The 16,749-nt window shown below is 32.4% G+C and overlaps 1 protein-coding gene across 2 annotated transcripts in view; it reads left to right on the forward strand.

Moving 5' to 3' along the window:
- Window positions 1–16,749, forward strand: part of SSBP2 (single stranded DNA binding protein 2) — a 291,176-nt gene that overhangs the window by 217,502 nt on the left and 56,925 nt on the right. For both annotated transcript variants that reach the window (XM_077759863.1, XM_077759864.1), the window contains exon 6: window positions 10,013–10,072. In XM_077759863.1, coding sequence (XP_077615989.1) covers window positions 10,013–10,072 — 60 coding nt within the window. The remainder of the gene's footprint in view (window positions 1–10,012; window positions 10,073–16,749) is intronic.

The raw sequence follows: 16,749 nt of genomic DNA on the forward strand, positions 1-16,749 counted from the left end.
TAAACTTTTTTGTAAAAAGTTATCAAACTTTTATAGACCAGCAGACGGCATGGTTCCCATTCAGAATCCAGAAGTCCATTGCCACAGGCCTCTAATATAGATAATGAAGTCTTGAGAAATAGGCTCATCTTCTTGAAAAGGCCCATAATGTAACTGAGCAATTTTGATGCTTAGACTGAATCCATATCAAAAGAATCAACCTGCTTATAATTCTGTGCTGAATTGGATTAGCCTTGCCAAAATAACATCTAGAAAACTGGATCTGGTAATACTTTACAGTTATTTTATATGAGTTATTTTAATTAAGTGTTGATGATGATAGAATATCTAAGATGCATGAGAGATAAGCTACATATTTATGCTTATCAGCAGAATGTGCTAGCACAAGTATGTCATTTTGTGAGCTAAATTAGTTTAATACTAGTTGGAATTAAAATGTGTTAATCAAGAGTGTCTTATCCACTGGGGTGTCAGTAATGTCTGATAGAGATTTTTATGGAAAACAGAAAAGAAACTAAACAAATTAAGATATATGAATTGTAAAGTAACTGACGAAATTCATTTGATGTATAATTTATGCTTCATTACTTTTCTACAGAAAACTCATGAAGCATCTCATGGAATTATAAGAATTAAAATATGTAAACATTTTACTATATGAAAGATGGCTGCAGTGAAATGCAGAAGTCACAACCCTGATGGTTTTTCAAAATATTATTCTCAGTATTATTTATTACCAATAACACATAAATAACTTTAGGAAAGTTAAAAGTAAGATAAAATTTTGCTTATGAGTCAGTTAAGCGTTGGACCCTTAATTTCGGCTCAGGTCATAATCTCATGGCTCATGAGTGTCAGCCCCACGTTGGGCTCTGGCACTGATGTTGTAGCCTGCTTGGAATTCTTTCTCTCTGCCTCTTCTATGTTCTCTCGCTTTCTCTGTCTCTCAAAAATAAGTAAACTTAAAAAAGATAAAATTTATCTGTAAGTAAAATATGGAATAGGAAAATAGAGAAATCTACATAGGAAAGTTGTGTACAGTAAAGAGAGCTGAATTAATTAAAAAAATGGAAATAGAATGCGTAAAAAGTAGTATTTAGTGTTTAAAAGAATGTTTTTTGGATAAAATATTATAGTGAACATATTTTTTACTACTTTTCCAGAAGTATAAAAAATCATAATAACCTACCTTATTTATCATTTCTAAAAATTTTATTTATGATAAGATTTTCCCTTGAATGATTCTAAAATAATTTTCATGTCATAAAATTGTGTCTTTTTCCATTTGTCTGCTTAAAACAGTGCATTAAAAATATAAAAAAAAAAAAGATTAAATCTGTCTAAAGCCATATCTTTACAGGACAAAGTGAGCTACATATTTTATTTTTGTGTAATTAATATATTTTCTGTCTATATGTCACTTTGCATCTTATGTTTTTGCCCAAATAGTGATAGAAGCAAATTACTCCTTGGCAAATAACCATTTTCTTACAGATTTTCGGACTAATGGTTATGTGCTAAAGACAATGTTATTAAGAAGGAAGAATGTTAAATGTTCATACTCAAATGCTAAGCCTTTCTTTAATGGAAAGGAAATCTGTACTTTTAACCATGTTGTTTCTGAGACATGAGGATTATCGCTCTTTGAATATATATCAGTCTAGAAAGAGGAGGTAGGGTCCCCTGTATAAACGTGGCATTATATGAGACAGCTGAAAGGTGAACTGCAATAAGGAGTTGTTAGCAGTTCTCAAGGCTGGCCTGAGCTTCAGGAAAAGTTCAATTAAGTCACCANCTAGCTACTAAATACTACTAGTCTATAAAACTAAGAAACATTATTTTTAACCCTGACACCCCAAAAACAGTAAAAGAAACCTGAAAGTGATAGGAGGGGATAAAAGACCTTATCAGTCATCTAAATTATAAATTCTCTTAAATGTTCTTGATAGGGATAGTGTAATTATAATTTAGTATCTTCTTGGGGTCAACATTTTTCCATCCTCATGAACCTCATTGTAAGTTATCACATTATAATGAACAGTTTGATTGTAATAGTAATGCTCTTCTAATCATACCACATTCATTTATCACCATTCCCCACTCATTTTCTATTCCCTTTTGGCATGTGACTTAAAAACATGATTAAGTGCAGTAAAGACAACATATATTATCAAAACTCTACTGAAAGTATTTTAAAAAAGAGAGCTAGAGTTTACTAAATTTATTTTATTTCAGTTGTCACATTTCTTTTGGTTCAGTGAATGAAGAGCACATGCTAATTAGTGCTTATGCAAATTAACTTGCTTACCAGAAATACCACTGCCTTTTCAGCCTTTCCTGGTTGAGTGGTAGCAAGGGTAAAGAATTCTGCATTAAGTAAATGGGAGCACAGTTGCTGGGGAGCCAGGGAGAAAATGATAAGTCAGGCAATTTATTTATGGTCAGTTGGTCATAAGAATGAAGCACGTGTACCTGCCTTCATTTTATAAAGGTATTATTGGAACAATATGTTATCTGAAAGAAAACTAAAATGGCAGTTAAGAAATTGGTCTTTGGTTTTCTTTTACATAGTAAGGAGGTTGACCTAGGAAACTCTAAAAAGTACAACTTTCTGCTATAAAATGTGTCAAAAATTACATTCAAATAAAATTTTATAAGTCAGATTTTATTATAATTGTACAATACAAAGTTTATAAAGCTTCCATTGAGTAATTTTTTGAAGAAGTCGTTGACTGTTCATGTTTTAAATGCTTTGTAAGCTCATATTTTCTTAAACTTGGTAATTGTTTTCTTTCCTTTTAAAAAGATACTTTTTTTTTCATTTCATCTCTAATTGCCTGATTGGCCCATTCATTCTTTNTCTCGAAATCTTCTTTCATGTTCCTGGATCAGTTTGTCTCTTTTTTGTCAGCTTCTGGTTTTTCTATAATGGTATCTTATAAATCACTTATTCTCCTTTCTGCCTCTTCAATCCGTGCATTGGAGGTCTCTAATTTATTTATGTATCTCATTTATGGCATTTTAAAATTCTTCATGCCTATTTTTATTTTCCATTCTGTCTGTATCCATAGTTTCTTTAATGTCCCCTATGTTTTTTTTTCAAGCCCAGCTATTAATTTTACCATTATTATTCTAAAATCTTGTTCAGTTATGCTGCTTATATCTGTTTTGAGCAGTTCATTCGCTGTCATTTCTTCTTGGAGTTTCTTTGGAGGAGAGCTCTTTCATTTCATCATTTTAGTTAGCTTTCTGGCTCTTGTTGGTTTTAAAGACCTGTTATGCTCTCTGTACCTATGAGCGCTACTGTATCCAAGAAGACTCTTTGACTGTCCAGGGTCTATCCTTTCAGAGAGTGTTTTTTGAATGGTATCTCTTGGTGTGTCTTGTTGGGACCTTGGTTATTTTATTTTCCTATTCATAGTGTTATTTGGGACTCTCCACCTTGTGTACTCTGGCTTGTTTCTTGAGGTAGCCGTTAGAAGGCTTTCCCAGTGGATTCTGCGTCCTTTTTCTCCCAATCTCTCAGGTTTCGTAAGGTTTCCAATGGCTTCAGATCTTTTCCGTGTGATGTACGGGTGCGAGTGCAAGTGCGGAGCTCCCTACTTCTCTGCCATCTTGCCCCTCCCCCCGATGCTTTTTTTTTTCTCAAAATCAGAAGCAAATCTTACATGAATAATTTTGTCCTAAAAAAAATTCAGTAACTTTACATTAGGTAAGTCCCATAAAATTAAATGTTTTAGAACATACCTCAGACTTCTTTAAGAAGTAGAAACTGTTCTAAATGTTACATTTGTCCATTCTAAAGAAATCAATATTATTCTTCCCTTCATCGCGGATTTTTTGTAAATTGAGATTTAAAAATAAAATATAGTATAAAGAAAATAGTATAAGAAAATAATATGTAGTACATATATAGTAGTATATAGAAAATGCTTAAGTGGGATTTTAAAGAAACTTACTTTTAATGATTTTAACTTTTCTTTATTATCAGTATATTCTCAAAGACTAATATTTAAAGAGTTTCTATAGCCATAATGAAATATTTAAAATGATATAAGATGATTTATATATTGCTACATCGATTTTAAGGATTCTTGGAAATACCAGTTTTATTTTATGGTTAATTACCTTAGCATTAAGATAACGACTTGCTCTGCTATGGATTTGTCCTTTTTCCTGTGAAGTGGGTTTCCTTCAGACCAGGGCACACATTATACTGCAGTGTACTGAATCCTCTATGATGACGGTATGAACAAAGTGCTAAAGAAGTCGAAGAAAAGGAGCCCATCGAAATTCTGGACATTTAAACTGACCCTTGGGGGATTAGTAGAAATTTACTTGACAAAGAATAAAGAAAAAATAATTCAAGAAATAGAGAATATTTGGTGTTGATAAATCATATTTATGTTTTCTAAAAACTATTAAAATATTAGAAAATATTATGGTGACAGATGGTAGCTGCACTTGTGAGCACAGTATAATGTATAAACTTGTTGAATCACAATGTTGTACACCTGAAACTAATGTAACGTTGTATGTCTGCTATACTCAAATTTAAACTGTTCTCAAAAAAATAAATATTTGTAAATATTTGTTTTGAGAGAGAGAGAGAGGGAAAGAGACACAGCACACGTGCACAAGCAAGGAGAGGCAGAGAGATAAGGAAGAGAGAATCCTAGGCAGGCTCCATGGTGTCAGCACAGAGCCCAGTGCTATGTTCAATTTCACAAACTGTGAGATCATGACCTGACCCCAAATCAAGAGTTGGACACTTAACCAACTGAACCACCCAGACACCCCATGCCCATATATATTAAAAGAACTTGGGGGGCGCCTGGGTGGCTTAGTCGGTTAAGCGTCCGACTTTCGCTTAGGTCATGATCTCACGTTCGTGGGTTCGAGCCCCGCGTCGGGCTCTGTGCTGACTGCCAGCTCGGAGCCTGGAGCCTGTTTCAGTCTGTGACTCCTTCTCTCTCTGACCCTCCCCTGCTCTCGCTGTCTCTCTCTCTCTCCTAGAAATAATAAATAAAAATTAAAAAAATTATTAAAAAAAAAAAAAGAACTTGGGGCTTAAATGATACTTAGCACCTGTCATTTCAGGACAGGTAAATAAAACATTTCTTTAGGCGACATTTGGTACCTTCGGAGAAGCAAAGAATCAGACTGAGCAATCTAACTTCCAGCTGCTGTAAGGAAAGAGAAAGAGCTGGTTTCTTCTAATTCTTAGGGAATTGAGATAAAGCACAGGGTTTATGAAAGATCAAATAAGAAGCAGCAGAACACCTTCCACTAACAGAAAGGGCAAAGAATAAAGGAAAATATCTCTTTTAGGGAAGCAGAAGTTTAAAATTGCATGAATAATTCTTGATATAATAGAAAATAGTAATCCTTTAAGATTGAATGACATTCATTCTGAAATAAATTATCATTCTAAATGGTATGATCTTGGGGCGCCTGGGTGGCTTAGTCGGTTAAGCGTCCGCCTTTCGCTTAGGTCATGATCTCGCAGTTCGTGGGTTCGAGCCCTGCGTCGGGCTCTGTGCTGACTGCCGGCTCAGAGCCTGGAGCGTGTTTCAATCTGTGACTCCCTCTCTCTCTGACCCTCCCCTGCTCACGCTGTCTCTCTCTCTCTCTCCTAGAAATAAATAAAACATTAAAAAAATTTAAAAAAAATTAATAAATGGTATGATCTTTTCTCTAAAAGACTACTTAGAGGAAATGAGCTGGATACTTGGTTTGTATTTCTTTTGGAATTTTTTTTTCCTATTCACTTAGTCACCAAATTTTATTGATTTTCTGGTTTTGTGTTTTTATTCCTTTTACTTTGGGTTATTGCATTCTTTCTGGGTAGATAGCTGAAACATGTAGAAAAGAGAATCTATGCCTGTAAATGTAGTTTCCATATGTCAGATTACTAACAGCGGTACTCTTTTTATATTGTGTTATAAAGAACTGACTGTGAGTTTTGCCCAGTTTAGAAACTTTTGAAAGCATAGCCTTGACTTTCATTTACTCATAGCACTGCATGTTCTATCAAGTAAGGATGATGTTATATGACTTCTGAGTGAAGGCACCAGATTGAAATATTATTTTTTGTGGGTTTTCAGTAATACTTGCCAGGTGGTGAAGAGAACATTCTATTTCTTTAAATTAGTGGACTAATAGAGAAAACAGTTTTTCCAGAAAACTGTTTTTCCTATTAATTACAAGACTGGAACCTTAAAAAATCTTAATCAGAGGGCAGTGGTCTTTATCTGCTTTGTTCACTGATATATCTAATGACTTAGTCCATTACTGCCTTTGTAGGTATTCAATATATATTTGTTGAATGAAAGAATCACTAGTATACTTTTTAATTGATAAGCTCAATTACCAAGCTCAATTTTTCTTATTATTCTTCCAATGGGCCTTTGATCCGAACAAAATGCATCATTGTTTGTTGGAGGTTTTTTTTTTTTTCTTTCCATTTTCCTTTTCTCAGGAAAGCACAGGAGTAAGTTTATCCAACTCCTTGATGAAGGTGGTTTGTGAGTTACGAGCATATGTCCATCCACACCCCTACACATTTCAAATATTTCTAGCTATTTGCAATATAGAAATCTGTATATACTTAAGGGTAATGCTGGAAATAATAAACACAGAATAACACAGTTTTGTTTTCCTTCTTAATTTTCTAGGGGACTTTAGAGAAGCCCTGAAAGGTTTTGTTTTTTTTTGTTTGTTTGTTTGTTTGTTTTGTTTTTTTTTAGCTCAGGCCCCTCTGCTAATTAGTGTTACTGCAAAACTAGAACTCAATCCCCTGACTCCCAAATGTTTTTTTCATACACATTATAAATAGCTTTTTGAAGGTGAAGACCTTTTCCATTTAAAATATTGATTCACCATCATGATACCTTTGGGCAAATATTTTAATGCCCAAACTATTAAAAAAGAACTTTTTCCCCCAAATATAGAGAGTGTTTCATAGCCAAAATTCTTTAGAAGAACGTGTTCTTCCAAGGCTATTAATGCAGAGAGTACTGACATGTGTGTCAGTTGATATACATTATATTATCAGTAGGTAATCTTTTAGATCAATAATTTAAACTTATTTTCATATCTTGAATTATATTTGCAAGGAAACTGGCTTCTGAATAGTGAAGTGCGAATATTGGTAGAATATTTACTGTTGCTAATATGCAAACTCTTTGGGGTACAGTTGCTGTGTGTCTTTCATAACAAGCAGACAAGTGAGCACCTGTGTGTTTAACTAGATAACTTAAGGATCCATGTGAATATTAAGAGCTTATGTTATAACAGCATTAATTTGATTATCAAGTGTGCTCTACCCAAAGCAGTCTTTATATTTTAAGTAAAATTAGTAGATTTTTTATCCCAATTTACTGGTTTTTTGTCATTTTTACTTTAAGTTGATTGTTATAGATTGGAATTTATAAGTGGTTTTCTTTTTTTTTTTTCCCCCCCAAAAACACCCATAAATTTGAACTTGAGGCGAAGGGCATGCAAGAAGAAATAAATTAACTAAAGAGAGAATCTTTTTCTCTCCCAAATCTCATTCTGTATAGATCTGTAGGTTCCCAAGTACCACATGAATTCCTTCTCCTCAGCAGTCTCTTGATAGGGCTTCACATTCAGATAGAAGAGTATGACAATCCAATTAAAATACATTTATTCATAGTACCATCAATTAGAGAAATTCCTCTTTTCAGATAGTCCACTAAATGAACACTATCACATCATTTTTCGTTCAGAGGAATATGCAAATCTCAAGTGCTCTATTTCAAGTAAGGTACACCTCAATTTTATCTCCGCATTTGATATTTAGTAATATTTTTAATATAGTTTCTACCTCATATTCTATTTCAAAGTGAATTTTATAGACAGGAATCATCAGTAAACTTATTTTTATTTCTCCATGCCTCAAAAACTAAATTGATACACTTTGGATTAATGAAAATGTCATAAAACAGCACTTTGTGAAAGAAAGGCAAACATTCCAAAACCAATGACACAATATTTAATCACCTAATTTTTAAGATGAGTCCAGAATTTAAAAGGCAGCTCCATAAATGAAATTAAGTGATTAGAAATATAGCAGAGGGAGTGTGAATATTGGGATACTCTTCTAGTTGGCAGTATAGTTAACTAACTAATTCAATTTAGAGTAGAGTTGAGAAAGGATAAAAGTGAAACAGCTTTGATCAAATATGTGAAAACTAAACATTACTTAAATGTTAAAATTGAACTCCCACTTAAGTTTTATCTGTCACCAGAAGTGACAATATTATCTGAATAATCCAGTGTTTCTGTCCATTTAAAATGATCTCCTGATTAACATATAAGATTAGCATGTAAGAACATATGATAATGGTATGATTAACATATAAGAACACAGTAATCAAAAAAAAAATGAATTGCTAGTTTAACTCTAAAGTTCCTCTTGTTGGAAATTATTATTTCCCACAATTATTATTTCTTGTTAAAATTACCTAAACTAAAATTTTCCAAGAGATATTATAGAAATAATCTATGTACCATAAATTTGTTAGGGTTTTATTTTTCAGACGCTTATTTTTAAAATAACCCTGCTTTAAAAATGTAACCAAGAACTGCAGATTCAGTTTCTAAAATGTTTATAGAAAATACATTATAAATGTGGAATTTAATTACATAAAGTACTATAGATTTGGCTTGCCCAAGCTTTTGTTAAATTGGTCCTTAATTTATATTATTTCATTCTTAATATATTACTTCATGATACGCAACTGTTTAGAGTTGATAATTTACTTATGTTACATGTAAGGAATACTCTTAAATTTAAGTAAATTATATAATGTGATGTAATTAAACAAAATATATAATTTTTCTATAAAAATGAAATTTTGAATAATTTTAGGATTACACTTTGAAAAATTTGATACCTATAAACTTGGAAAAATTCGGTGCCCAAATCTCATTAATCAAAAATATTCATCGACTCAGTGTTGAAATGTTATTTTTAGGATATTTATCAGACATTTTTTGAATTAGATGGAGTCAAAAATCTTAGCAGAATCTGGTTTATGTAACAAGATAAATTGCCTTGAGTTTTAATATAGGACCATTTTTTCTTTTGCTTAAAAGAAAACAACGATGAGCCTAGCTCATAATCTGCTAGGCTTAAAATATGCAAATAAATGATTGCAACTTTAAACTTTATAATCAATTTTGAATTATAGCAAACAGTTGAAAAGGGAAAGCCAAAACTTTTAACCACAAAGGACATATGGAAAAAAAATTTCTTTACCGTTTTAAATAGGTACAACAAAATAAGGTAAAGAAATTTTGGCAACTTTAAAATTGTTAAAGAAAACTGATAACAAAACTGGATATTTCAGTCCAAACTATATGTTCAGGACCCAATTTATATAATGATATAGCCAATGAGCCTGTTCCTGAAGTCTTTGCTAAGATTCAGTTGCCTAAATCTCTTGATCTTTTTTTGTCAATTAAATGTCATAATCTTAATAGCAATTCACATTAAAATATTTTTTTTTGCTTTAGTCATCTTTTTTTTAATGTTTATTTTTGAGAGAGAGAGAGAGAGAGAAGAATTAGTAGAGGGGAGGCAAAGAGAGAGGGAGATAGAGAATTTGAATCAGGCTCTGCGCTGAAAGTGGAGAGAGCCTCATGCTGGGCTCCAACTCACACAACCACACAACCATGAGGTCATGACCTGAGCTGAAACCTAGAGTAGGACACCTAACTGACCGAGCCACCCAGGAGCCCAGCTTTAGTCATCTTTGATGTTTTTCCATTTTCTTTGGAAAATATTCTAGATATTCTAAAAAATTAAAAATAGGATGGTAATTTTTCTTAAAAGAGTTTATTCTACTGAAATCAGCCACATAGGGGAAATAAGTTGATTTATGTTTTGTATAATTCTCAAATTCTTTAGTTTATTTTCAGATCTGTATTTTACATTGTGTTATATGTGTTTTGTTTTATTTATTTATTTGTTTTACTTCAATAGCCTTTTATGTCACCTCGGTACCCTGGAGGTCCAAGGCCCCCACTGAGGATACCTAACCAGGTAAGATTCATGTGGTACTTAAGTTTATGGGTTTTGTTATTGTTGTTATTGTTATTCTTTGTAAGAATCAATAAAGATCGTGAAAAGTTCATGAATATTTCTTACCTATAAAAATATTAAATAATCCTTTCTCTATCCCATTTAATGCTACTTCTATTAATATATAATCTATTTCAAGAATTGGCAAACTCTTGTTGTATGTTGGCTGACTGGTTTTGTAAATAAAGTTTTATTGGAAAACAGCCAAACTCATTCATTAATCTATTGTCTATGACTTCTTTTACACTGCAGTAGCAGATTTGAGTGGTCAGATATTTACTGTCTGGATCTTTGCAGAAAAAAAAGTTTGTGGAATCTTGGAGTCTACCATATACTTTGAACTTAATTGTTAATATGTGTGTGTGTGTGTGTGTGTGTGTGTGTGTGTATGTATGTAATTTTGATAAATGCTAAATACTTTCATTTAAAAGATGGCAATAAAATTTTCTATAAAATGGACATACTTTGGTTTATTTTTATATAATATGCTTTCAATATCATGGCCGTAATACATCAGTTTTGCCCAAATTTAGTGATATATTGGGTATATAAATAGCTGCTTCTGGAAGGGTTAGATCTATTAATAAATAAATTGTTAGCAATAGATCTTCCAACTTTTTTACCTACTAGCGCTCTAAGATTTCATAAGCTTTTATTGCACAGTGTTTTTATCAATACCATAAATATTTATTTGCTAAAGAGAATAATGCACAATTTTTACTTGCAAGGAGTTTATAGTTTAGTTTCAGGATACAGTAAATGTGTATTTACATAACACCAGAAGAAATTAAATGCTTAATTTTATGGAATATTTATGTCGAGATAATTGTTTTGTTACTTTCTTTAAGTCTGTTATTATATACCTCAGCATTTTCCACAGTCTAAAGTAAACCCTGTTATTCCAAACATTTCTTCATTCTTAACTCTTTTTCTGTCTCCGCTTTCTTTCTGACCAAAAAAAGGGAACAAAATTGTGCTTACTAACATATTTGATGGCAACAGAGTTCTGCTTCTCTTCTAACTCTTAGTGAAATTATGCAGTGTCCTTTAAGTGTCCCAGTTTGCCAGTTTTTTTTCTGCTTTTAGTGCACAGCAAGGAGTGCCAGCACCCACATCCACCCCCAGGGGAGAACTTGAAGTAGGCAGCGGTGCTGGATGATCTCAAGGTTATAGTGCTGGGAAGTCTCAATTAGCAGCTGGAGGAGTCTTTCCCTTCAGACTGAATCTGCATTCAGTACATAGGGCCAGGGAAACATGGCATGAAATAGGAAAAGAGAGTGCACAGATGCCAAGTGTTCCAACATACGGGAATTTTATTTTCTCTGTGGGTGAACCTATGTATATTGACAGTCAGATCTACTTCTATAGGTGCCAAATCTTTTAAATTTCCTTCTAAGGGATAGAAAGTTGTATGTTTCATTGGGGTCTTCATAATGTTTCACACATCCCATCCATAGCTTTGTATGTTATAGAGATATAAGAGGTTCCTGAAAAGCTGAATTAGGGAAATGTGAATTTCTTGTACCAGGTATGTTATTAAAAAATGTTTGACTCCATATATTCTGTATCAATGATGAAAATCTGATGGGATTATTGGGATGCATCCATTTGACATTGTTGAAATGCCTGCCGTGTATAACATACAGTGCAAGGTTCCATATGAAAAGAGAGTCATAAAATAAAAAACATACTTTGTGAAAGAGGAGTGAATTGTGGAATTGTAAATCTAGATTGTTTGAATTTGTTTTTAAGAACTAATACAGAATGCTTTTGGATTTTTTAAAAAGGTAATTTAAAATTTTAAAGATAATAATTATGATACAATCTCTTTTTCCTCAAGAATTTTAAACAGCCTTTACCTAAGTGTATTTTAAAATAATTGTACTCATGTCTGAGTGGCTCTTTTTTGTCCACTCATCCCCCCCCACATTTATATAGTTAAACTTTATTAATTCAAATATCTATCTTTCAAATTTATAATTTTATATTTATACTATTTTTAAAAAGAATTTTCTGAGCAAATTAATTGTGTTAATAGTGTAAACATAATGTTTTACCAAATGTGGAACCTAGTTAGGAACATGACCTTTTCAAGCAACAGAATGTTTCTTCAATTTCATTGCAAAGTCATTAAAAGTAGAATTGGAAAAAACTATGTTTTGTGATTAACTGGAATGTTGCCTATAAAAACAATATAGATATGTTTTTTTAAATTTCATCTTCATTTAAAATGATCATAAACTAATTAAACTTTGTTTTACTGATAGATTGGATCTAAGAAAATAAAAAATGAAATATTTTTCAATGGTGTTAGCTCGTCATTTTGAATATGTAAAAGATACTCCTTTAATAAACAGATTTTCCAGAATTTATAATTACTGATGTTTAGACTATAGATTTTTTTTAAGATTTTATTTTTAAACAATCTCTACCCTTGATACGGGCCTCAAACCCACAACCCCAAGTTCAAGAGTCACACATCTCTACCAAATGAGCCAGCCATGTGCCTCTAAGACTGTAGATTTTCACTTGAAATCTCCAAAGATAGTTTTTATGGTTCTAGAGTAAATTCACAATGGTTTATAGTACTTGTATATTTATAGTACAGGGTATTTGGGACTTGATATAATATCACTCTGCCAAAAGAAAAAATACAGGAAGAGGTAATGGGCTCTAAAATGTTAAAAGAAAAGTGGGGCGCCAGGTGGCTCAGTTGGTTAAGTGTCCAACTCTTGGTTTCAGTTCAGGTAATAATCTTGCAGTTCATGAGTTCAAGCCCCGCTTTGGGCTCTGCGCTGGCAGTGTGGACCCTGTTTGGTATTCTCTCTTTTTCCTCTCTCTTTGCCTCTCCCCTCCTCTCTTTTTCTCTGTCTCTCTCTCTCTCTCTCAAATAAACTTAAAATAATTTTTTAAATAATAATAAAGTGATGGAAGACAAGTAAAATTATAAACATATATAATGTTGCAAAGAATAAATATATATTAAAACATAGGAAACATAGAAGTTAAGTCCAAAAGTATATTTGACTATACAGTTTTATACCAGAATTGGTTCAACTGTCAGAAGAGATCATTGGTGTTGAAGCATCCATAACCTGGAATAGAATAAGCCTTTTTTTTTTTTTTTTTTTTTTTTAAANTAAGTCTTTATCCTTCTCTTAGATAAAAATGTTTAATCAGAAAAATTCACAATGTTTATTCAACACTGTGCTGAGGAAACTAAGGCAGCCAGAATACAGAGACTGTTAATGAATGATACCAAGCATAAGCTACTGATTTATTGATCCTATAGAATTTTGAGTTTATACTCTATTTTTGATGATTCCTGAAACTCTGTAAACAGGTATGTGACAGAATTAATGCTGTTGACCATTTTATATTCCAAAGCTGATTTTGGTATTCTAAAAACATAGCGCATCTGACCATTCTACTCAAAGTCTCAAAGATCTTTCTCCAATAGTAGATGATTAGTTAAAATAAACTATAATATATCCAAATGGTAAAATAATATGCAGCTATTAAAAGGCATGTTATAGAATTACATTTATTGATATGATAAAATGTTAATGATCTATTACCAACTGTAAAGAAGTCATAAAGCACATGTGTATATCACCTTTTCTATATCGCTGTACCAACTCAGATAGTTTCCCCCACTCATCACACACACACACACATACATGCACATATTTGTCAAAGATTTAAAGGACATATAAGGATATGTCCTTTATTTCTGGATATTAGAATTATGAGTGGTTTCTTTGTTTATTTCTTCATTTTTAAAGTTTGCATTGAACAAGTATTTCATTAGTGATTAGAAGAAAATATTACTAGTTAATTGTATACATAGATAAATATAAGTAAGATGGTTTATTCTTCTAGTAACTCAATATATAAGATTATCCTCCATTAATATTGAATATATACTTCTTACATGATGAAAAGAAAAACATAATGTATGCTAAGGATAGGCCAATCTTAAAAAAACCCAGACTTTTCTTCATCACTTTTCATAGAGAAAATATCAACAGGCATTTGAGCAGAAAAAAATTGTTGGGATGTTTACTCATATACTGAAAATAAATTTTACATTTCCCTGTATAACAAGGTATCTGTATTTTAAAATGCACTTTATTTTCTCTTTTCAGGATAAATCCCATTTATCATGGCCTTTCCCAAATTTTGTCTTAGTAAAATTTTCCATATGCAAAATTCTACTTTTACTTAATCAGTGTGAGAACATAAGAAAGACCTCAGCTGCATAAAGCAAAGTATGTTCTATATTGAGTTAATAATAGGAGTCTATTGTAAGGATGGCCATAATAAATCTTTAGCTTTAAAAATTAAATGTTACAGCTGTCTAATATAAATTAGTGATTAATAAAGAAACTGTGGGTTTTTCTGGCAAGTTCAAAATATCCTTTTCTGTCATTGAGGTTGAATTTCTTTGTTATGATAATTACACTATTAATGTATTTAAGTTGTTATTTTAAATCCACTGAGACACATTTAAAAACATATTTTCCTTATAACTTTGAATTATGAGTATATCCTGAGATATATACCCTTTCCAGTTCCTACCTTTGTATGGCACAGGAAATTAACAGATTCAAAATGTCTGGCACAAAAAAATTGCATTCTCCTTCCCAAACCAAGAATACTTTACATAGTAAATGCTATGCCAGCTTACTCAATTTAAGTTACAGGTAATAGAATTTTTGGTACAGTATTCACTTCCCAAAACATCTTATTATCTTATAACATTTTTATCACATAAAAAATATATATATATTTATATATACATTCATATCCCTTTTTGGGTATAAGCCAATACAAAAAGTGCATTGCCATATATTTAATTAGAAACTTCATTGGGCTATAAAGATCTCTCAGAAATTTTTGGGGGTGCCTGGGTGTTTCAGTCATTTAAGCACCCAACTCTTAATTTTGGCTTAGGTCCCAGTCTCACAATTGGTGAGATCAAGCCCAACATCAGGCTCTGTCTGCACTGACAGCTCAGAGTCTACTTGGGTTTCTCTCTCTCTCTCTCTCTCTCTCTCTCTCTCCCCTTCTCTCTCTGGTCCTCCTCTGTTCTCTCTCTCTCTCAAAAGAAATAAACATTGAAAAAAGATTCAATCATTCAATAGATATTTGTTGAGGTTTGGTATGTGCCAGACACCATTCTACTTATGAGCAAACATCAACAAACAAATAAGAATCCCTCTCCTTTTGGAGTTGGTATCCCAATGCAGTGCTACTCAATGGAACTGTTTAAAATTTTATTAATTTTAATTTAAGTTTGCTGCATGTGGCAGAGGGCCTTATATTGGATAGTGTAGTTGCAGTGGTTAATACATAGAAAAAGAGGGGTACCTACCTGTCTCTGACTGATTTTGGCTTAGATTGTGGGATCGAGCCCCACACTGAGCATGGAACCTACTCAATATTCTCTCTCTTTCTCCCTCTGCCCCTCTCCCCTGCTTTCACACACTCTATTTTTGTTTTTAAGTTTATTTATTTTGAGAGACAGAGTGGCAGTAAAGGGTCAGGGAGAGAGAGGGACAGAGAGACTCTTTAGCAGGCTCCACACTGCCAGGGTGGAGCCTGAGGTGGGGTTCAAAGCCACAAATCATGAGATCATGACCTGAGCCAAAGTCAGATGCTTAACCAACCCAGCCACCCAGGTGCCCCATGAATTGTGCTTTGAAGATGAATAGCTTTCTATACTGAATGTAACATTTCTGTATTTTGATACCTTTTCTACTGATGGTGCTTTTTTGCAGGAAAAATGACAGTGATGTTGTTGAAGGACCTCAGCTGTGTCAATAATCTTAGATCCAAATGCCAGCAATGCACAGAAATGCATGACTTTGACGAGTCATTTAACCTTTGTGGGCCTTCATTTTCTTGGCAGTAAAATGAGAATAGACTCAAGAATTTCTAAAATCTCTTATACTTTAAACTTTCTTAATTATATGATTTTACTTCATTGCATATAATTGAGAGGCCTATTAAATATGCTCATAGGTCAAAATTATTAACTGAATTATATCATAAAAACCTTGATAAATTCACTATTTCTTAAGTCAGTGAGCATCCAGTCCCCATGAGTAGACAATATATGTAATGGTATTCAAGGAAATACATACCAGAATCTTAAGTTCCTAGTGGGGCTTACCACTGGAATCATATAATGAATCCTTTGTAAACTATTTTTTTATGAAGTAAGAAATTCCTACATTTAATTATTTCATTTTATATTATTTCATTTATTTTAAATCCTAGGAAGTAAGGCTTATATTTAGAACCTTTGGGATATGTTGACCTGATTTCAAGCCTTGCCTCTGCTACTTACCAATAGTATAACCATCAACAAATTAACAAATTATTTGTGAACAGTGGTCCTCCCTTATCTATGAATGATATCTTCCAGTAAATGCTGGAGAACCACATATAGTACCTAATTGTATATACACTGTGTTTTCTTCCTATGCATATGTACCTATGATAAAGTTTAATTTATAAATTAGGCAGAGTTACATAACAATAATAGTAATAAAATATAACAAGTGTAACAATAAATGGTAATAAAGGTTTTATGCATGTGGTGCACTCTTCTCCCAAAATATCTTATTGTA

This window comes from Crocuta crocuta, unplaced genomic scaffold (assembly GCF_008692635.1).
Source record: "Crocuta crocuta isolate KB4526 unplaced genomic scaffold, BGI_CrCroc_1.0 scaffold162, whole genome shotgun sequence".
Taxonomy (NCBI): Eukaryota; Metazoa; Chordata; class Mammalia; order Carnivora; family Hyaenidae; genus Crocuta; species Crocuta crocuta.